The sequence below is a fragment of the Heterodontus francisci genome, chromosome 26 (assembly GCF_036365525.1).
Source record: "Heterodontus francisci isolate sHetFra1 chromosome 26, sHetFra1.hap1, whole genome shotgun sequence".
Taxonomy (NCBI): Eukaryota; Metazoa; Chordata; class Chondrichthyes; order Heterodontiformes; family Heterodontidae; genus Heterodontus; species Heterodontus francisci.
The window spans coordinates 39,893,837-39,917,294 of NC_090396.1; the positions used below are offsets into that span (position 1 = coordinate 39,893,837).

At 41.8% G+C, this 23,458-nt stretch overlaps 1 protein-coding gene across 1 annotated transcript in view; it reads left to right on the top strand.

Annotated features, from left to right (window-relative positions):
* Positions 1 to 16,811, top strand: part of ogfod3 (2-oxoglutarate and iron dependent oxygenase domain containing 3) — a 168,368-nt gene extending 151,557 nt beyond the window's left edge. The window contains exon 9 of the mRNA XM_068058085.1: positions 15,833 to 16,811. Within this exon, the coding sequence (XP_067914186.1) occupies positions 15,833 to 15,969 (137 nt within the window). The 3' untranslated portion in view covers positions 15,970 to 16,811. The remainder of the gene's footprint in view (positions 1 to 15,832) is intronic.
* The last annotated feature ends 6,647 nt before the right edge of the window (positions 16,812 to 23,458 follow it).

The window sequence follows — 23,458 nt, forward strand, 5'->3', positions numbered from 1 at the left end:
AGGTCTCGCGCCACGTTTCCTTGAACAGTGATTCGAAGGCGCAGCAGTGCCAGCCGTCGGAATGAAGATCTCAACCTGACATCATAATTGCTGCGGCCTGCATGTTAATTAATGGCAAGTACCCATCTGCATATTGTAATGCAGGTCCCGTCGCCGAGCGGCGAGGAGGCTGCCACGAGGCCTCGCCACTGCCACCGAGATCGGGACGAGCCCTGTCAGGGTCAGTGGTGGGCCTCGTCCGTTGCAATCTTCATGCCCCCCCTCCCCCCCACCACTATTCCTGGCGTTGGGGACCCTTTAAAATCCAGCCCATTGTTTCAACATTCAGAAAAGATGATATTGGACCAGTGGCAGTTTCAGATATGTGAATGTTACAAAGGGAGATTGAACTTAAGTGATGTTAAAGCAGCTACATCCATGAGATCCATATTCAATGAAGTATGTACAGTTATGCTACAGTTTGGTAATGTGTACCAAGGAGCTGAAATCATCCTTTGGCAGGCAGCTGAAAACTGGGGTTAGCTGTAGGCTAGTTCTGTCCTATCTGTCACGTCATCACCTTTGCTTTTGATTAGGAAAGGAGACAAAACACTTTACAAAGAACAGTACAGCACAGGAACAGGCCATTCGGCCCTCCAAGGCTGCGCCGATCTTGATGCCTGCCTAAACTAACACCTTCTGCACTTCCGGGGCCCATATCCCTCTATTCCCTTCCTATTCATATATTTGTCAAGATGTCTCTTAAACGTCGCTATCGTATCTGCTTCCACCACCTCCCCTGGCAGCAAGTTCCAGGCACTCACCACCCTCTGTGTAAAAAACTTGCCTCACACATCCCCTCTAAACTTTGCCCCTCGCACCGTAAACCTATGTCCCCTCGTAACTGACTCTTCCACCCTGGGGAAAAAGCTTCTGATTATCCACTCTGTCCATGCCGCTCATAACTTTGTAAACCTCTATCATGTCGCCCCTCCACCTCTGTCGTTCCAGTGAAAACAATCCGAGTTTTTCCAACCTCTCCTCATAGCTAATGCCCTCCAGACCAGGCAACATCCTGGTAAACCTCCTCTGTACCCTCTCCAAAGCCTCCACGTCTTTCTGGTAGTGTGGCGACCAGAATTGCACGCAATATTCTAAGTGTGGCCTAACTAAGGTTCTGTACAGCTGCAACATGACTTGCCAACTTTTATACTCTATGCCCTGACCGATGAAGGCAAGCATGCCGTATGCCTTCTTGACTACCTTATCCACCTGCGTTGCCACTTTCAGTGACCTGTGGATCTGTACGCCCAGATCTCTCTGCCTGTCAATACTCCTAAGGGTTCTGCCATTTACTGTATACCTCCCACCTGCATTAGACCTTCCAAAATGCATTACCTCACATTTGTCTGGATTAAACTCCATCTGCCATTTCTCCGCCCAAGCCTCCAACCGATCTTTATCCTGCTGTATCCTCTGATAATCCTCATCATTATTCGCAACTCCACCAACCTTTGTGTCGTCCGCAAACTTACTAATCAGACCAGCTACATTTTCCTCCAAATCATTTATATATACGACAAACAGCAAAGGTCCCAGCACTGATCCCTGCAGAACACCACTAGTCACATCCCTCCATTCAGAAAAACACCCATCCACTGTTACCCTCTGTCTTCTGTGACTGAGCCAGTTCTGTATCCATCTTGCCAGCTCACCTCTGATCCCATGTGACTTCACCTTTTGCACCAGTCTGCCATGCGGGACCTTGTCAAAGGCTTTACTAAAGTCCATATAGACAACATCCACCGCCCTTCCCTCATCAATCATCTAAGTCACTTCCTCAAAAAACTCAATCAAATTAGTAAGACACGACCTCCCCTTCACAAAACCATGCTGCCTCTCGCTAATAAGTTTGTTTGTTTCCAAATGGGAGTAAATCCTGTCCCAAAGAATCCTCTCTAATAGTTTCCCTACCACTGACGTAAGGCTCACCGGCCTATAATTTCCTGGATTATCCTTACCACCCTTCTTAAACAAAGGAACAACATTGGCTATTCTCCAGTCCTCTGGGACCTCACCTGTAGCCAATGAGGATGCAAAGATTTCTGTCAAGGCCCCAGCAATTTCTTCCCTTGCCTCCCTCAGTATTCTAGGGTAGATCCCATCAGGCCCTGGGGACTTATCTACCTTAATGCTTTGCAAGACACCCAACACCTCCTCCTTTTTGATAATGAGATGACTGAGACTATCTGCACTCCCTTCCCTAGGCTCATCATCCACAAAGTCCTTCTCCTTGGTGAATACGGATGCAAAGTACTCATTTAGCACCTCACCCATTTCCTCTGGCTCCACGCATAGATTCCCATCTCTGTCCTTGAGTGGGACAACCCTTTCCCTGGTTACCCTCTTGCTCTTTATATATGTATAAAAAGCCTTGGGATTTTCCTTAATCCTGTTTGCCAATGACTTTTCATGACCCCTTTTAGCCCTCCTAACTCCTTGCTTAAGTTCATTCCTACTGTCTTTATATTCCTCAAGTGCTTCATTTGTTCCTAACCTTCCAGCCCTTACAAATGCTTCCTTTTTCTTTTTGACTAGGCTCACAATATCCCGTGTTATCCAAGCTTCCCGAAACTTGCCAAACTTGTCTTTCTTCCTGGATTCTAATCAGCTGACGTCTGAAAGACTCCCCATGTCAGATGTTGATTTACCCTCAAACAGCCGCCCCCAATCTAAATTCTTCGGTTCCTGCCTAATATTGTTATAATTAGCCTTCCCCCAATTTAGCACCTTCACCCGAGGACTACTCTTATCCTTATCCACAAGTACCTTAAAACTTATGGAATTATGGTCACTGCTCCCGAAATGCTCCCCCACTGAAACTTCGACCACCTGGCCGGGCTCATTCCCCAATACCAGGTCCAGAATGGCCCCATCCCTAGTTGGACTATCTACATACTGTTTCAAGAAGCCCTCCTGGATGCTCCTCACAAATTCTGCCCCATCCAAGCCCCTAGCACTAAGTGAGTCCCAGTCAATATTGGGGAAGTTAAAATCACCCACCACTACAACCCTGTTACCTTTACATCTTTCCAAAATCTGACTACATATCTGCTCCTCTACCTCCCGCTGGCTGTTGGGAGGCCTGTAGTAAACACCCAACATCGTGACTGCACCCTTCCTATTCCTGAGCTCCACCCATATTGCCTCACTGCATGACCTCTCTGAGGTGTGCTCCCGCAGTACAGCTGTGATATTCTCCTTAACCAGTAATGCAACTCCCCCACCCCTTTTACATCCCCCTCTATCCTGCCTGAAGCTTCTAAAGCCTGGAACATTTAGCTGCCAATCCTGCCCTTCCCTCAACCAAGTCTCTGTAATAGCAACAATATCATATTTCCAAGTACTAATCCAAGCTCTAAGTTCATCTGCCTTACCTGTTATACTTCTCGCATTGAAACAAACGCACTTCAGACCACCAGTCCCGCTGTGCTCAGCAACATCTCCCTGCCTGCTCTTCCTCTTAGTCCTATTGGCCTTATGTACTATGTCCTCCTCATTTACTTCACTAGCTGTCCTCCTGCTCTGGTTCTCACCCCCTGATTTGTGTAGTTTGAGCATTTTCTTTTACATTTTCTAACTATTTGGTGGCATAGTGCCAGGTTGTAATGTATGTGACATAAATTAATTCAGCACAAAACTTTAAAGTATGCTTCTCTTATTTTCAATATTTAAATACCGGTGCAAATACAACAATGTTTCTTTGGGAACTTCCCAGATTTTACCAGTTAGGCACGTAAAAATTACATCTTCTTTCTTTGTTAAAAAATAAGATTAAGCTATGATTTATATTGTTGACAGCTGTGAAAATGAGCTCCAATAATTGTTTAATCTTGGTTATTATCAAATATAATTAGGGTAATAAATGGTCACAAACTTATCCTAATTCACAGTGTTCTGCAATAAGTTTTGCCTCCCTCCTCCCAATAGATCTGAAATACAGTTTATCATTCAGCAGAAATGCTGTTGTATTCAATTGGTGATGGAGTGTGGCGAGTCTTTATTTTCACATGCAGGCCAGACTAGGTAAGAATGGCAGATTTCCTTCCCTAAAGAACATTTAAGAGCCAGATGGGTTTTTACAACAATCCTGTCGTTTCATGGTTACTAATACTAGCTTTTTATTCCAGATTTTATTTAATTAATTGAATTTCCCTCAGTGCCATGGTGTGATTTGAACTCGTGTCTCTGGATCATTAGTCTAGGCCTCTAGATTACTAGTCCAGTAACATAACCACGATGCTACCATGTCCATTACTGTCAACTAGATTAAAACTGTAGAGTTATTCTAACTTGGAACCAATAATCGGGATAAGTGAGAAAGGATTGATTTCCCTTTTTGTGAAACAGATTAGCATGTAATTTCAAGAGGTGAAGGGAAATCAGGGATATTGCTGATTTATTCAGCAACTTTTTTCTTGCACTAACTGCTTCTCCTATTATGGACTTGAAAGGGTCTTTGCTCTCTCTCTCTCTCCTAGTCTCCTACTCTTCCCCCCCCCCCCCCCCCCCCACTACTCTCTATTTTTAGTCTGTATCAACTCTCATTATCTCCTCCAAAGTATGTCTTGTGCTCTCAGCTCTGTCTCTCATTCTCTTGTGATCTGTGGTTTACTGGTTCCTTTTAAGAAATAGAGATTGGCATTTATTTAGTGATTTAGCATGTCCCTTAGATATTTCAAAGTGCTTCTCATGCAGTTAATTTTTTTTGAAATTGCACTTATTGTGATGGAAGCAAACTTGCCTGTCATTTTACATAAAACAATCCATGACTATCAATCGGTTGAATAGCCAGTTAACTTGTGTTTGGCAGGGTTGGTTGAGGGAAATGGCAGCAAAGGGACCAGGAGAATTCCCTACTCTTTTTTTTTTTGAAGAGGTTCTTGGGAACTTTTACACCCATCTGAGCCACTGTAACGGGAAGGCAAACTGTCTCTGTTTCAACCAAAGAACAGCAACAGTGCTGCATTCCCTCCATAAGGCACTGGTGCTTCAGCTAAGATTATGTTCTCATATTTTGGAGTAGAAGTCTATGCCCATAACTTCTGATTCAGTGTCAAGAGGGCCATGCTTTGTTGTTTGAAGCCGCCAGCTAAAACAGTTTTAGTTGGGAACAAGTACAATCTTGTTGAAGGAGATTGACCTTCTTTCACTGCAAAGTGGCATATTGAGGCTGCTTTTTCAGTACTGAAAGAACCCAACATTCTCTGTGCCTTTATTTTACTGAGAGGGAAAAAATAAATGGCACAACGGATTCACATTGGAAGCTGAATTTGAACTTGTGACACAAAGGTTGCTGGAGTTGTGGATAGTGTGGAGGGCTGTTGCAGGTTGCAACAGGATATTGACAGGATGCAGAGCTGGGCTGAGATGTGGCAGATAGAGTTCAACCTGGAAAAGTGTGAAGTGATTCATTTTGGAAGGTCGAATTTGAATGCAGAATACAGGCTTAAAGACAGGATTCTTGGCAGTGTGGAGGAACAGAGGGATCTTGGGGTCCACGTCCATAGATCCCTCAAAGTTGCCACCCAAGTTGATAGGATTGTTAAGAAGGCGTATGGGGTGTTGGCTTTCATTAACAGGGGGATTGAGTTTAAGAGCTGCGAGGTTATGCTGCAGCTCTATAAAGCCCTGGTTAGACCACACTTGGAATATTGTGTTCAGTTCTGGTCGCCTCATTATAGGAAGGATGTGGAAGCTTTAGAGAGGGTGCAGAGGAGATTTACCAGGATGCTGCCTGGACTGGAGGGCATGTCTTATGAAGAAAGGTTGAGGGAGCTAGGGCTTTTCTCATTGGAGCGAAGAAGGATGAGAGGTGACTTGATAGAGGTGTACAAGATGATGAGAGGCATAGATAGAGTGGATAGCCAGAGACTTTTTCCCAGGGCGGAAAGGGCTATCACCAGGGGGCATAATTTTAAGGTGATTGGAGGAAGGTTTCGGGGAGATGTCAGAGGTAGGTTCTTTACACAGAGAGTGGTGGGTGCGTGGAATGCACTGCCAGCGGTGGTAGTAGAAGCAGATACATTAGGGACATTTAAGCGACTCTTGGATAGGTACATGGATGATAGTAGAATGAAGGGTATGTAGGTAGTTTGATCTTAGAGTAGGTTAAAGGGTCGGCACAACATCGTGGGCCGAAGGGCCTGTACTGTGCTGTACTGTTCTATGTTCTATGTTTGTTGAGAGTGCCACGGGGAAACTGGGCCAGAATAGAAAAATAACAAACAAATGGATGAATATCCATAAAACTTACCAAGGGCAAATAAAGCCAGTTGGAGCTGGATTGGATGCTTTTATTTATTCTGCATAATTTGAATGATTTTGAGTTTCTTCTTTCACCTCCTTGTCTTGGGAGACAATGGGTAAGCGCCTGCAGGTGGTCAGTGGTTTGTGGAGCAGCGCCTGGAGTGACTATAAAGGCCAATACTAGAGTGACAGACTCTTCCACAGGTGCTGCAGATAAAATTGGTTGTCAGGGCTGTTTCGCAGTTGGCTCTCTCCTTGCACCTCTGTCGTTTTTCCTGCCAACTGCTAAGTCTCTTCGACTCGCCACACTTTAGCCCCACCTAAACAATGGATGAATATCCATAAAACTTATCAAGGACAAATAAAGCCAGGTGGAGCTGGATTGGATGCTTTTATTTATTCTGCATAGTTTTAATGATTTTGAGTTTATTGTGGTTTATCCATAATAAATAGATGTATATAGATGTATATTCTGAAGTACTAAACTTCACTCTGCATAACTACGTTTCCATTTTGTATGTGCACCCATAATGGGAATAGAACTGCAAAAAATATTTCCCTTTTGCTTCAGAAAAAATCTGTCCATCCTTAACTAATCCCTGTGAGGTGGCTGTGTGAGTACTGAGATGATATGCAGCTTTGTGGCACTGGTGTGTCTGTTCAATCTGATGTGTTTGTCCAATCTGATGTGGACCAATAGGTGAGGTAGTAGATAGCCTTTTACTGATTATAAATGGAGTACAAGTGAGCCTGTCTGTCTGTAAACTGATGGATCATGCAGAACAGCAGAAAAATACATCAATGGAATAAGGAGTGGGTGGGAGAAGATTTCATTTTTTTAAATTCAAATTGACAAAAAAAATTTTTTAAATCAAATTATGATTTGTGTGAAATGAAACTGATATTTAAATGCATTGAATCCGTGGCCTTTGATCAGTTAAGTCAGGGCCTGCAAAATAATCTTCAGTGACTGACACATATTTATCTTGGGAGCAATTGCCTTAGGGAAGCTCCTATAAATAGGATGGTAATGTAAGTCATGGTTTGTTATGCCATCACATTGCACTCAGGTTTGAATAACATCAGATTTATGTGAATTTAAAATAACTGTTCTGGTACATTGTGAGGAGGACAGAGTGAATATATTGCTTTATAAATTATTTTAACTGAACTTGAACGATCAAGCTGTAAATAGTACCTCAATATTTGTGTATTTTTTTTAAAAGGTTCTGATAAGAGTGGCACAGTGGCGCAGTGGTTAGCACCACAGCCTCACAGCTCCAGCAACCCGGGTTCAGTTCTGGGTCCTGCCTGTGCGGAGTTTGCAAGTTCTCCCTGTGACCGTGTGGGTTTCCTCCAGGTGCTCCGGTTTCCTCCCACAGTCAAAGCCTTGCAGGTTGATAGGTAAATTGGCCATTGTAAATTGCTCCTAGTGTAGGTAGGTGGTAGGAGAATGATGGGGGTGTGGTAGGGAATATGGGATTAATGTAGGATTAGTATAAATGGGTGGTTGTTGGTCGGCACAGACTCGGTGGGCCGAAGGGCCTGTTTCAGTGCTGTATCTCTGAATAAATAAATAAATAAAGTAAATGGTGAATGAGGCAGTTCCTCCTCTGGCACTGTCAATATACAGACAGAGGGGCAGCAGAATGCCTGCACCTTGAGAAGAGGAGACAGAGTCATCATTCATTTCTACCAAAAGTAATTAATGACACAACTATTACAGTAAAATAACTTGGCAGTCCTTAAACTGCCTCATTACTTCTAGCTTTTCCAATTGTTTCTTTGATAGGAGGAGAGGTTAAGTCAAACAGTTCAAGGAGTGGGGAGGAAGAGTTGAAGTGATGTAGTTCTGGGATGGGTGTAGGGGGTTAGGTGATACCTTCTTACTTCACTGAACCTTTGAAATGTAATGAATTCTGGGTTGGATGACCATTGAAAGCCTACATTTTCTCTTCCTCATCAATGCATTTGCTGTTTGGAAGCATTCTTCATCCACTATTTTTCTTCGTGACAGAGAACCACTTTTTTTGGTGAACTGGCTTGGTATTCCATAGCCATCCATTTACCTGCCTGTAAAGTCTCAATGTGAGGTGGCAAGTTATTCTTCACACTGCTTCCAAACAGAAGGGGATGTGGATGTAATTAATTAATTCCAGCCACTGCTATACAATATTGAAAAGGGACAGCCGCCCTAAGCCTCATTTCTCAAACTGGTTGCCGACCAGGTAACCTCTTGTCAGTTTTCACAGAGGATGGGCAGTGCATGCATTACTTAATATCCAACCAAAATGGGAAGTCCGAAGGTCTCTTTTATAATAACTGAAAATTTGTATTGGGCTATTTATTCAAGCTGAAATCCAACATAAGAACATTTATGATCAGTTTTTGTTTTGTATAATGAAATATATTTGTTTGATATAAAGTATTATAACTGAGCTGCATCTGCCCATGTTCAATTGTAGTGTTTGCTGGCCATTTTGGCAGTAAAACGCTGCTTTCATTTTTAAAGTGACTCTAATTAACTCTCCAATGGTGCCTCATCAATATATCACATGAGTTGTACAAGCTCCCACCATTCTTGGTCTGGCAACATTGTGTTTATTGTTTTTAAATAACGTTGCACCAACTGTAGATATGGAAAGTCACCACTTCAGGATTTGATTTTAAAATGGACTTGTTTGGCTGCTGGAGTGCTATTAGAGATGGTATTTTGACCTCCATTTCCCATTAACCCTTATCAGTTAAAATGTACTTTTGGGATCAGTACAGATACTCCAGCAGCTAGTAGCTGACAGAACCGAAGAAAATTATTGTGCAGTATCCATTGCTACAGGTACCTGTCACTGTTTCAGACAGAGGCAGGATTTGATCTTTTAAGTGCTTTGGTTCTTGACTGAGAACTGGTACAAACAACTGATGATATTGAAGCCAAAACTCAAAATTGTAACAGTTGTGGAAAAAGTGCCTTTTACAGGAAAAAATAAAAATTTGCTCCCCCCCAAGTCCCCAGAAACATTTTCTTAAAATACTGCCATATTTGTCTGGATACCTCATATTCTTGTTTCTTTCTCTTTTCTCAAGGCAGAGCAGATTCTGCATAGTCGCAGCCTGGGAAAAAACACCATCAAATCCCATTTTCCATTTCTATACCCGGTCACCCAAAAAAGCAGTGAAAATGTTTCAAATTCTAAGCATTGCTTCAAGTCACCAAATATCTTTTCTAATTTAAATTATACTTTGTTTAAAACAGTATCACAGTCACGCAAATGCAGATCACATTCAATTATAAAATGTAATTGTCCAGAAGCTTTGTGTAAAATTATATTATTCTCTTTGGCAATCTAATTGAACAAAATAAGCATGGCTCCACATAGCTGAAATGTAGCAATACACAATAAATTTGGGAACGTAATGATAGCAATGGCATTATTTTGCTAAATTTACTATTTTGTAAACAAAAGCACTCAGCCTTCAAAAGGGAATTGAATCAATACTTCAAGGAGAAAAACATTGCAAGGATATGGGGAAAGAGCAGGGGCGTGGAACTAAATTAATTGCTCTATAAAAGACCTGGTACACAGGTGGGTGAATGGCTTCCTTTTTTTGCTGTGCTATTCTATGATTCTATGTACAAAACAAGGATGGAGAATGATGTAATAAAAGCAAAATATTGTGGATTCTGGAAATCTGAAATAAAAACAGAAAGTGCTGGAAAAGCGCAGCAGGTCTGGCAGCATCTGTGGAGAGAGAAGCAGAGTTAACGTTTCAGGTCAGTGACCCTTCTTAAGAACTGGAAGATATAAGAAATGTAAAAGGTTTTAAGCAAGTAAAACGGAGGTGGGACAAGAGATAACAAAAGAGGTGTTGATAGGACAAGGTCACAGAATAGCTGACCAGAAGGTCATGGAGCAAAGGCTAATGTTAATGGTGTGCTGAAAGACAAAGCATTAGTACAGAGGGGGTGTTAATGGATTGAAAACTGAACAGCTACAAGCACAAACATGAAAAAAGTGGGTAGGCACTGTAGAAACAAACTGAACAAGCACAAAAAAGAAAAGAAAAAAGAAAAAATTAACTAAAGATAAAAGTAAAATGGGGAGGCCCGTCATGCTCTGAAATTATTGAACTCAATGTTCAGTCCGGCAGGCTGTAGCCTGCCTAATCGGTAAATGAGATGCTGTTCCTCAAGCTTGCGTTGATGTTCACTGGAACACTGCAGCAATCCCAGGACAGAGATGTGAGCATGAGAGCAGGGGGGAGTGTTGAAATGCCCAGCAACCGGAAGCTCGGGATCATGCTTTCGGACTGAGCGCAGGTGTTCCGCAAAGCGGTCACCCAGTCTCCGTTTGGTCTCCCCAGTGTGGAAGAGACCACATTGTGAGCAGCGAGTACAGTATACTACATTGAAAGAAGTACAAGTAAATCACTGCTTCACCTGAAAGGAGTGTTAGGGGCCTTGGATAGTGCGGCGAGAAGAGGTAAATGGGCAGGTATTATACCTCCTGCGCTGGCAGGGGAAGGTGCCGTGGGAAGGGGACAAGATGATGGGGATAATGGAGGAGTGGACCAGGGTGTCGCGGAGGGAACAATCCATTCGGAATGCTGACAGGGGAAGGGAGGGGAAGATGCCTTTGGTAGTGGCATCACACTGGAGGTGGTGGAAATGGCAGAGGATGATCCTTTGGATATGGAGGCTGATGGGATGGAAAGTGAGGACAAGGGGAACTGGTTCTGGGAGGGCGGGGAAGGGGTGAGGGTAGAGGTGCGGGAAATGGGCCGGAGATGGTTCGGGGCCCTGTCAGCACAGTGGGGGGAATCATTGGTTGAGGAAAAAGGAAGACATATCAGAAGCGCTGTCATGGAAGTTAGCATCATCAGAGCAGATGCGTCGGAGACGGAGAGACTGGGAGAATGGAATGGAGTCCTTACAGGAGGCAGGGTGTGAAAAAGTGTAGTCGAGGTAGCTGTGGGAGTCGGTGGGCTTATAATGAATATTAGTAGACAGCCTATCCCCAGAGATGGACACAGAGAAGTCGAGGAAAGGAAGGGAAGTGTCGCAGATGGACCATGTAAAGGTGAGAGAAGGGTGGAGAATAGAAGCAAAGTTGATAAAGTTTTCCAGTTCGGGGCGAGAGCAGGAAACACCACCGATACAGTCATAAATGTAACAGTAAAAGCGTAGGGGAGGAGGCCTGAGTAGGACTGGAACAAGGAATGTTCGACATATCCCACAAAAAGGATAGGGCCCGTGTGGGTACCCATAGCAACACCTTTTACTTGAAGGAAGTGAGTGGAGTTGAAGGAGAAGTTGTTCAATGTGAGAACAAGTTCAACCAGGCGAAGGAGGGTGGCAGTGGATGGGGACTGGTTGGGCCTCTGCTCAAGGAATAAGCGGAGAGCCCTCAGACCATCCTGGTGGGGGATGGAGGTGTAGAGAGATTGGATGTCCGTAGTGAAGAGGAGGCAGTTGGGGCCAGGAAACTGGAAATTTTCAAAATGACGTAGGGCGTCAGAAGAGTCATGGATGTAGGTGGGAAGAGACTGGACCTGGGAAAAAAAGTTAGAGTCAAGATAGGAAGAAATAAGTTCAGTGGGGCAGGAACAGGCTGAAACAATGGATCTGCCGGGACAGTCCTGTTTGTGGATTTTGGGAAGGAGGTAGAAGCGGGCTGTCCGGGGTTGCGGGACTGTGAGGTTGGAAGCTGTTGGAGAATGATGGTTGATTTAGAATCCAGTTGTTCTGTTAATGTAAATAATACTGCTCTCCACAATATGATACAGCCATATCATTCATAAATATGAACATTAACATTATTTTACATAATATTTTGTTTCCTATTTAAATTGTACTGTATAATCCTCTGCTCAGAAAAACTTAGATCAGTAAACTTAATTGTGCAGTAACACTAGGTGGCAGTGAAAGGATTTCCAGTTCTCTACTATGAGAGATAGATATGTATCCTCCCAAGATATGATGAAAGTAGGTTGAAGTAAATAAGTATAGATTCAAGATTTTAGTAACATATTGTTTTCGCCGGGTGCTCCGGTTTCCTCCCATCACCAAAGACTTGCAGGTGATAGGTAAATTGGCTATTGTAAATTGCCCCTAGTGTAGGTAGGTGGTAGGGAATATGGGGATTACTGTAGGGTTAGTATAAATAGGTGGTTGTTGGTCGGCACAGACTCGGTGGGCCGAAGGGCCTGTTTCAGTGCTGTATCTATAAATAAAAATAAATAAATTGTGTTACTAAGTTATGCTAATGATGTTGATGGAAGTTATATTTGATTACCTAGGATCATTAAATAAAGTATTAAATGATCAAAGTAGATTCATAAGAAGGTTTTGTTTCTTCAAAAAAAAAGTCTGAAATGAACTGACCTTTCTATAAGCTTTTGGTCTAAGTATCATATGCCTAGGGTTCTTATGCTTCACATATTCTGCTATGGGCAAGAAATTAATTTTGCAGAGTAGTTGTACCTTTAAGAGATTCTTGTCGTCTACACAGCCCTTTGCCTTCTATTCCTTTCCATTGTTATTGGCAAGAATTGTATTTCAATTATATTCCAGTTTCTTCTACAAATAAGCAAAGCATTTTTTGGGGACAGGGTTGTGAGCCGAGGAATTAATCTTAATAAAAGAAATGTGAGTTCTGGTGTGATGTGATGTGATGAAAGTTTTCAGTGTGCATCCAATCAAAACCCCTCGATTACAAGATGACCTGACACAAGTTATAACTGGTTATTCTAACCCCTTTCCAAGAATCATAAATTTTGTCAAATATTCAAGGAAGGTTGAAAAAGAGGCTGCAACTAGACAATGAGCCAGTACTATTTAAGATGTTGCACAGTTTGCATTAAGAATAGCAGAATGCAGCCTTAGATCAATAACATCATCCAGTGAGTGCCTGAACTTCGGCAGGTAAAGTTCAATGAGGCACTTTGTTGAAGAGAAGAAAAATCCATCAGTGCCATTGTTTTGCACCTGTTGATATAGAGCTGGGGACAATTGCATGCTCTTCCTCATGGTGGGAGAGTTGATAATGTGGAGGGTGCTTAAACTATTCACCTTTTGATTTCCTCACATCATCTTGTATTACCTTAAGAGAAGACTACATTTGATGGAGGGGTTTGGAATAAATTAGGTTTTAACCAGGGGAAACCTGGTGTAGGATAAACATTTCTGAGAAGGACAGGCACTGCCTCATTAATATATTAAAAATTGGGATAGACTTCAATCAGACTAAAAGAGCACATCTAATGGTGGGCAATTGACTGCTCTGCCTTGCACATTTGTGATAGTTGTTCCTCTGGCATATGCTAACTTTACAGTCGAAATGCTTAGATTATTTAGACTACCATACATTTCAAATTTCAAACTAGGTTAAATTAACAGGTTGAAGTTTTAAGAGAAGATCCATTTGAGCAGTTCACTGTCCAGCAGATCAACTGTTCCTAAAAGAAATCAAATTAACTTTTTAAACATTTTTCGTCAAAAACAGATAGTTTGCTGAATCAACTGTTTAAATTGTGGTGCACAATGATATTGATATGAAGTTTTATAGTATGGATACCATCTGCTTCTATAAATCAGAGTTTACTGTTCGATAAATAACTTTATTTAGTACTTGGTATTGTGCTTTGAGAAAAGCCTGCATTTAGTCTAAATTCTTGCAATTTCAGAAATTTAGGATTTTTTACTGGCTAAAAATTATGCACAAGAGTTTCGGAGGTTTGAACTCTTCCATTAATATTAATTCATATTTTACCTGTCAAGTGGTCAACTTTTATTAAAGTTACATTTTCTGATTATATTTCTCACTTTATCTCAGTATTGCAAACTAGATATAAGTTTGATAAATGATACGAGTATGTTGAGTATGAGCTCATGGAAATTTCAGAATTACCTTTTTCCAATGCTTAATTAAAATAAACAGGATTTGTACTGCCAGTTTTCTGTTAGCTGCTCATGTCAGCAGTGAGATTATTGTTATAAATTCCAGCACTGACCACATCTCTCTTATTGTTCTAATCTTGTCATCTGTAAAATCATTACTCAGATGTTTTTGGAAAAACATCATTTGTAAACTTTTAACAACAACTGTCTAATGAAAACAGAAAAGTTCTGTATGTAAAATAAGCTTAATTATTTCAGTGAGGATAGTAATCAGTGCATGCTTTGCTACAAAGTTGTTGTGCAATGCAGAATGGAAGTTTTAAAAGTTTTCAAACATTTAATCACACACTACAGCTACAAACAAAATACAATAAACATAGTATTCAATTTCCTATGTTAATCTATTGATAATTCTTTCCACAGTTTTTTTTCACTGACTAAAAATACAGAGGTCAGTTCATAAAATCATAGTGACTTTGAATTTGCAATAACTTTACTGAACTGTGCAGTGGAAAGGAAAGTGTCTTTCACGATCTCATCACGCTTTGCAGCCAATGAAGTGTGTAATTGCTGTTTTATTGTAGGGAAATGGGGTAGCCAATATTTGCACTGCATGGTTCCACAACCAGCAATGGGGTACATGACCTGGTTTCTTAGTGGTGTTTGTTGAAGGATGAATATTGGCCAGGATACTGGCAGAACTCTCCATCTCTTTGGCTCGTGCCATGGGATCTTTTACACCCACCTGAGAGAGCAGAGTAGGGTTAACCATCTCATTGGTAGTGCAGCATTACTTTAGTACTTCACTGAAATGTTAACTCGGATTATGTGCTCAAGACTCTGGAATTTGGTTTGAACCCATGACCTTCTGACTTAGTGCTGCAATTGAACCAAAGCTAACACTGTACTCATTGAGGACTAAATCTTCCAAACTTGGATAACTCTAGCTTGATATTCTGTAATACCCTGGATATCTATAAGAGTTCCCTGAATTCAAAGAACGATGTTATACTTTTGTGTCATTTTCACTGCATTTTAAATGTGTAATACAATTAGTGCAGCCAACTTTGTCCTGTCTAAATCAAACCAAACCAATGACGGGTAATATAGTTATTTCTCTTCCAAATAATATCAACAAGTTGATGGAGGGAGTAGTTACTTATTTTGCGCATTACCCTTATGCCACAAAACTGTTCAGTATCAGCACAAATGCAGTCTTTTGTATGCCTATATGGCCTGTTATAATAATGCAAAACCTTCTGCATCGTTATAGGTGCGTGGCTGCTGTATACCAGTGGCTTTACTGTAGCCAGCACAGTTGGAGACCAGTCAACTTGAACTTAACCACATTCCAAATGAATGTCAGCCTTATAAAAGAGTTTCAGCTTCCAGCCTTCTTTGGATGTGTGCCTTAGGAAATAAATGAACAATTAAACTTATCTTCACCTATAATTAAATAGTTCACACTGACGTGATCCATGAGTTCTCCAGTAGTACGTTGCAAAAACTGACTTTTAAACATTTTCTGGAAAGTACTCTGATGTTTGAACTTTTCTAGCAGCAGCAGTGCCGTCAGAGTGGTTCTAATTGTAAACATATGTCTTGGAACTTTATCAGAGCTAATTGGTGCATTCTTTCATGCCCCAGGTCGTGTTTCATTCTTCACTTCCGGCTCAGAAAATCTTCATTATGTGGAAAAGGTGGAATGGGGCACTCGATATGCCATCACAGTCTCATTCACCTGTGACCCCGCCCATGCCATCGATGACCCTTCTTTACCGTAAACTGGTTGGTGCCACAGAGAGCAGAGGTCAAGCATCTTAACCCTGGAAAGAAACCAATAAAAACAAAACAGTAAATCAGTTAATTGCACAAAAGTGTTGATTTTTAGACTGTTAGATTATCTGATGATTGAAAATCAAATATAGAGGGAATACTACAGTATTGGAAATCAACTTGGTTCCATTGTCCCAGACCTTTACCTGTGTTTCAACAATGGTTTCAATTTAAAGGTGTCTATTTATATTGTAGTCCTGAGTCACACTGTTAAAGTATGTTAATAATGAACGTCTGTATGTAATTATGATTTGACTGAAAAACCTGACTTTCAGCACTGCTGTTCAGTTGATATTTACCAGTTTACATCAGCTAGGCTTTGGCAGTCTTTGACTGAGTAACTTGCTGATTGAGTATTGAAATTGTTAACTGCTGATTGAGTATTGAAACTGTTAACTGACTATGCATTAACATTAGAATTACAGTTTGGACTTCTGTTTGGCTATTTTAACTGTTTAGCCTTTGATCAGTGTTTACATGTATCGGGTAGAATGTAGTTTGCTTTTTCACACTAAGTATAGTCACCTTTCATATGTTGCTTCATTTAAAAATATAAGCTTGTCCCTACATTGAAGAGGCATTGTTCTACTGGGGAGCTTTCAGGGAAAGTTCAGCTCCTGCAACTAGTGCCATATTGACCTCTGGCCATGTTTGTACCAAAGTAGATTTGCTGAAAGAATCTGTAAGAATAATTGATGGGTGTTTAGTGTCGAATGTTTGATGCTCTACTTCGCTGATTCAAGTTTTCCTATATTAAACAAACCTGCATAAAATAAATCTTTTCAAACAATTCTGCCAACAGCCTGAATAAATTGCAGCATTTGTTGAAAGCCATTTAACTCTTAGTTTACCAGAGGGCAAGAAATAATCAGTAACACAGAATTGTCTCTCTTCATACTGTATTATTCCTCTAGTTCTATGTGTATGAAAATAACATCAAAGTAATCCATCACAACAGTTACAGTATCTTACATTCAGAATTATAGCAGCAGAGTAGTAGCTGGGTTGACCAGAGATTGCAGGGTCTTTGAGTTTCGCATTATGGGTTTAGCTGCATAGATGGCAATAAACGAAATAGTTTGCAGACTTTTTGGTTGCAGAAAAGGCTGCATCTTCAAATTAAATCCCTTGGCCAGTGCTGATCAAGGAGTGATATTCATCCCAAGGAATGGAATACTTAGACTTTAGTGCCCAAGCATTTCTAAGTCAGGTAATTCTACAGCAGAACTTCTTTAATGTGACCACAGAATGCACCCACTTTTTCCCCACTTCTATTACCAGGTCAACCCATGGAGTGTGATTGCCAATTATATGTAATTAAGGGGCAGTACTCAAAAGAATAAGCTGGGGGCTGATAAACTACTTTTATACCAGCCCTTTGGAGGCAACAGACAAGTCTTGCATCCGGAGATGGAGTATAAAAAGAAATCCGTCCGTAAACCCATTAAAGATACTAATCGCTTACGACAGCAGCATTCCCTCTTCGATCCAGCTATAATGCACAACAATTGCATTTTAGCAACTTTTAGCTCCTAACTTATTGGTTTCACCTATTGTTAAAAATTTCCCAGTCACCCTAGCCTCCACACATACTGAACTGTTCAATAGAGAAGTTCTTGTCCATTTTAGGTTTAACATGGAGTAGTGGGCATCATGAAGCACCACCTACTCTACAGGAATACATGTTGAATTCAACTGAATATCAGTGAGGTAACAGAATCTCCGTGTCCTAAATTGTATTATCTCCTAAGAGAAAATTACTCAAAAGAAATTAGGTTTGTTGATTCTAAATGTTAGTCTTCAGTTCCAACTTGTTTTTGAGGCCAATTTAAACATCAGGTTTAACAGATTTGATCTATTTGCTTGCTCCTTCAGCAACTTTGATTCTGTAGTTATTACTTTGTGTAGTCATTCAGTGTCTTCAATAGCCAGGTAGCACCTGGCAGCAAGAAGATCTAGCTCCTCAAAGTGTTTGTCCCATGAGTGTAATCTCTTGGTCATACATAAATGTTCTCAAAATTTAGAACAGCCATCTGGTCCAATTAGATTGAATTATAACCTGGATTGATTCCAGAATCAAGGTGGGCTGCCTTTAAAACTGAAGACAAATATAACAAACATTTCAGTTTGGTTGTAAGAATTTTACTTTTTAAAGACTGTAAAAGCAGATTAAATAATTATTTATAAAAGTAATACGTGATGGAAACCAAACGTTCTTTCAATATCTTTGGTAGTTTATTAAACACAGACACTAGACAAAACTTCATCTTCTCCCATTGGCACCTTAGAAAGTAATTACCCCGTCAAAAAATTACCCGCGTAGTAGAAACACAAAAATAATCACCAATATAAATGCAAATGCTTCCACATAGTGAAGCAGAATTATTTGAGATAAAAATGAACCCACCGGGCAAAAGTACTTTCAAACAAGAATACGATCCTGAGTATTAATATGACTCATTCATTGGCCGGTATTTTATGCCATTCAAACGTGGCATAGAGTGGGTTAGTGGTAGGGGGAGGGGTGTGAAATTGAGTGGGAGGCGGCTGTGGGGGCCGTTCCCAACCCCCTCCACCCCGCTGCAATTTTACGCAGGGCGGTGGCGGAGAGAACCCGGCTGCCCGCCCCAGGCCAATCAAGGCCCTTAAGTGGCCAATTAACTGGCACTTAAGGGTCTCCGCTCATTGTCACAGGTATTTTATCCTTGGTGACCGGACAGCAGAAGCTTCAAAAAGCCCGCCTGTGGGCTGGTGGGTGCCCCACAGAGGGCCTCCCCTGAAGCCCCAACTGCCCCCAATGCACCACACATCCCCCACCCCCCCTAACCAATCCCCCCTTGCCTTGCTGGGTCCTGACCAGTTGCCTCCAGAAACACCCTAAAAATGTACCTTCCTTCATCTTCACCTCTCCCAGTGGCGCTGCTGAGACTAAGAGCTGCCAGCCCGCTGCCTCAAGAAGCTGCAAGTCCTGCTCAAGACCAATTAAAGGCCTGGGGTGTGAAAAATCCCAGTCAGGCTCCCCTGGCCTGGCAGAGACGTGCTCATCACCAACTTTTCAGCTGATGGAGGGGGCCTCCTGCCCAACGAAAAGATCTGGCCGTTATCCCTAAATTGGGGCCAGTTAAAAGCTCACAATTTTCAAAATGGGAACAGTCAGCAAAGATAAACTCTAGAAGTAAATAAATAGCAGCTTAAGGATAAAGCTATGTATCGAGAAAAAAAAACAGTGATATATGTTGCTTCCAAACCCAGGTACATTTCAAGAATCAATGAAGTTTCACTCCCAGAATCACCCAATAAAGGAGCAATCAAAACCCACTTCTGCAAGTGGTAAGGTTTACCCTTATTGAAAAGAAGTTAGATTATAAGAGTAAGGAAGTCTTACTGCAATTGGGGCTTTTCTGAGACCACACCTGAAGTACTGCGTACAGTTTTGGTCTCCTTATATAAGATGGAAATACTTGTCTCAGAGGGCACGCAGTGAAGGTTCACTGGATTAATCCTGACATGAGAGGATTGTCCTTTGAGGAGAGGTGGAGTGCAATGGGCCTATATTCTCTATAGAGTTTAGAAAAATGAAAGGTAATCTCATTGAAACATATAAAATTCTGAGGACTTGACAAGGTAGATAATGAGAGGTTGCTTTCCCTGGCTGGAGATTCTAAAACTAGAGGTCAGAATCTCAGGATAAAGGGGTCAACCATTTAGGACTAAGGAGGAAAAATTTCTTCACTGAGGGTTGTGAATGTTTGGAATTCTGTACCTCAAGTGAGTTGTGGGAACTCAAGTCATTGAGTATATTTCAGACTGAGATCGATAGATTTTTGGACACAAAGCAAATCCAGGGATATAGGGATGGTGGGTGGGGTGGGGGGGGGAACTAGAATTTCAGCTTTAATTTTATTGAATGGCAGAGCAGGTTTCAGCAGCCACATGACTACTGCTCCTCCTATTATTTTCTTTTGTTCAACTACCAGTTAAATTTTAAGTTTCCCAAGCAACTTTTATTTGCATGCATGCCAATTACCAGAATCTTTGGTGCCCATTTACTCACAAAGATCAGCCTAGACTGGGCCCTCTTCCTCTCAATGCTGCTCCTACACAAATCTGTTATTGGAATAGATCCTTAGCCTATACATGCTGTAGCTGGGAATTCTCGCAATGGGAATTCCTACCGAGAGTATACAGCAGCCAGAATTCCTTACATCTGCAGCAGGATTCAGGTGAACATGGGGAAGGAGAACAGGGTGGCAATGAAGGAGAGGAAAATGAATGGCAATAAAGGGAAAAAGCAAGGAAGAGATGGATGGTAATGAAGGGGAGTGAGAAAGCTCTGACTTGTGGGGTGGGGGTGGTGGGGAAGGAAGTACCTGCTTGATCTGAAAAAGTGTTACATTGAAATGTTGAGGAAAGAATACTTGAATGGGGAGCTGGACGGAGAGTACCAGTACAAACATTTTTTTGGGGGGTAAGGGTGTGGGTAGAAGAAGAGTGCTATGTTGAATTGGGAAAGATAGTGATAAACTGCTTGGTTTAACAAGAAGAGTGTTGCCAGATTGAATTCAGCAGGATCAGACTGCTTGCACAAAGTGGGAGGGTTGGAGAAGGAGAAAGGGTCTTTATGAAACGATGGGCAACAATGGCTGGAATTTTACATTGGGCCAGAAGCCTTGTCCACTGGCCAAAAAGTTGAGGGTGAGCCCGCCTCCACCAGGCCTGGAAGCCACGCCATGAATTTGTGGCCCAGACCCTTATTTGGCCTTGGATGACACTTCTGTCCCTCTGAGGCAGGAGGTTCCACCTCCATGAGCTGCCAGCCAATCAGTGGGCCAGCAGCTCTTCAGTTCCATCCGCGCCATTGGGACTGGTAGCCACTGCTGGGACTGCACCCAGCGAGAGGAGCAGCAATGAAAGGGATTCTAGCATTGAAGTAAGTGTGTGGGGCCTCGCAGGGGACAATTGGCTGGGCCCCGGTGAGGCAGAAGAGGGTTGATTGAGAGGGCAGGGGAGGGCGGTTGGTGGTGGTGTGCTGCAGCGGGGGCGACTTGTGCCATGGGGGGGGGGGGGTTCCTCCATAGGGCACAGGGTGCCCAATCAGGAGTGCCCCCACCCCCAGCCCACAAGGAGGCCACCAGATTTTACTGAACAGCCTCCTGAGGTGCTGAGCCAGACCGTGATTAATTCCACAAACAGGAGAAAACAAATGATGATGCTCAGGCAACCAGAAGTTTTACAAAAAACGCTATATCAGCCACGGGTGATATAGCGTTTGTCACTTCTCCTGCCACTCGTAAAATTGCAGCAGAGTCTTTGTGCACTGTGACTGAAGGGGTAAAGTACCTTTATTGTTATTTGTTTTTTGTGGGATGTGGGCGTCACTGGCTTGGACAGCATTTATTACCCATCCCTAATTGTCTTTGAACTGAGCTGGCCATTTCAATTTTTTTTAAGATTAAAAACCTGAATTGTACATTACATAAATACTTAAAATGACATTACATTCGAATAACACAATAATACAAAATAATCAAAAGGTACATGCCCTCTTCCCCATACCCCCACCGACCACCCCAACAATTATACAGCTCTGCTTTTGAGTCTTCAGCATTTTACATTCCTCCTCTCAATCTTTAATGTGTGTTAAGTGTTTATCTTCAAGTGTAACTGAAAATATGTGTTCCTGAGGCTTCACGTACAAAGCCTGTGTAATTATTTGGTTTAGAGGTTTGTGTTCAAGGTTATCTTTAGTTGTCAACTTTCTCGAGGTTGGCTTGTACGCACTCATTTGACTAAAAATTACAGAACTCCACTGAGCTGCACTTACGCTGAGTCTAAACTTTGTCGTGCTAGATTCCCAACTGCCAAGAATGAGGCATATTAATTTCGCCATATGGACATTACATTTCAAACTTGCTGAAATGAAGAAAGGACTTGTTTAAAAAATCACCAGGCCTTTGACTGGAAAAACATTTTTGCATACTAACAGCCAGTCAGTGCTTGGAAGGACAAAGGGGCTATTCCCTGCTCCAATTTAACTCACAATGGACTTTGAGCACCAGGTATTGTGTGTAAAAAGAGTCATTCCAGGGTCGGCTAAGACCAGAGAATCCACAAACAGACTTGGTCAGACCAGCTAGTCACATGACTAACCTGCTTGGCAAACTGGATTTTTCTGAATTGTACAAACAGTTTGAACTCAGAGTGTCTGTTTGCTCCTGCACTGAAGAGACCTCTCCTGGCTGGTTCACCACAGTCTCTCCTGTCTGCTCTCATCTCTTACGGAACTTTAAATCCACTGAAGACACATGAACCCCAAGAGAGAAAAGTCTCCTACAGCGAACAAGGTTTCAGAAGAATACTGGGCCCCAATGAAAAGCAAGATCTACCTACAATCAAGGACTCTACAGTGAGCTTGAAGATCCGTAACAAAAATCCTCTTCAGAGATTGCCTCAAGCTTTTCCACTTAACTGCCTGCTCTGTTCTGTCTCTATCTGCATTTGTGTATCATGTATGCATGCTAGCATGGGCACATTGTGTATCCGTATGCGTTAACAGAATTTGAGTTTAAGTTTAATAAATTTCAACCTTCTTTAAACCTAAGAAAACCTGTATGTGCTGGTTTCTTTGCCTGATAATTGGAAAGCAGTGAACAAGGATCCACTAAGGGGGTGCTAAAAAAAAGGTGCATTTAAAATGAAACCCTGTTACGGTAAGATCAGGTGAAAGCTGAAAGGGAACCCTAGACCCCTTTCTCACCTGGTCATAATAACTTTATTCCAAAGCCCAGTGCGAAGGGGAGAAATTGATACAGAAAATTGACCTTTCCAACCTACTAAAATTTGTAGTTAAGAAAACCTCTTTCAACATTCCATTATTTGTTAACTTTTCCCTTCTTGCTGCCTGAATACTCCATCTTCAGAGTTGGAGGATACTTGCAAGATTTCCAGACCGTGATTAATTCCACAAACAGGAGAAAACAAATGATGATGCTCAGGCAACCAGAAGTTTTACAAAAATCAGCCTGACAGCACATCCTCCATTTTCCTTGTTGACAGGTTTATGGATTAAAGCAAATAATGCCGAAAACAATGCACACTCTACGTCTCATGATTCATCATCTCAGCTGTGTCTTGTCATTCGTTTCCTGTTACTGCAGGGATTCCGTAACTGCTGAATCGATGCTAATTTTCATAAATGGAAGAACACTTAAAGAATAAGCACTCTGTATTTTATTATATTTGAAAAGCATGATGAGGCATAATCTACAAGCTTTTCAATGTCTGCTAACACTATTATAAAATAAATCCATTTTAATACAGAAACCAAGGATAGAAATCAAAGCATCTGTCATTGGTTAAAAATTGCACAACAGACTAGTTTCACTTTGCACCTGATTATTACACATAGGCAAAGCACTAACGTGGCTCTTATATGAG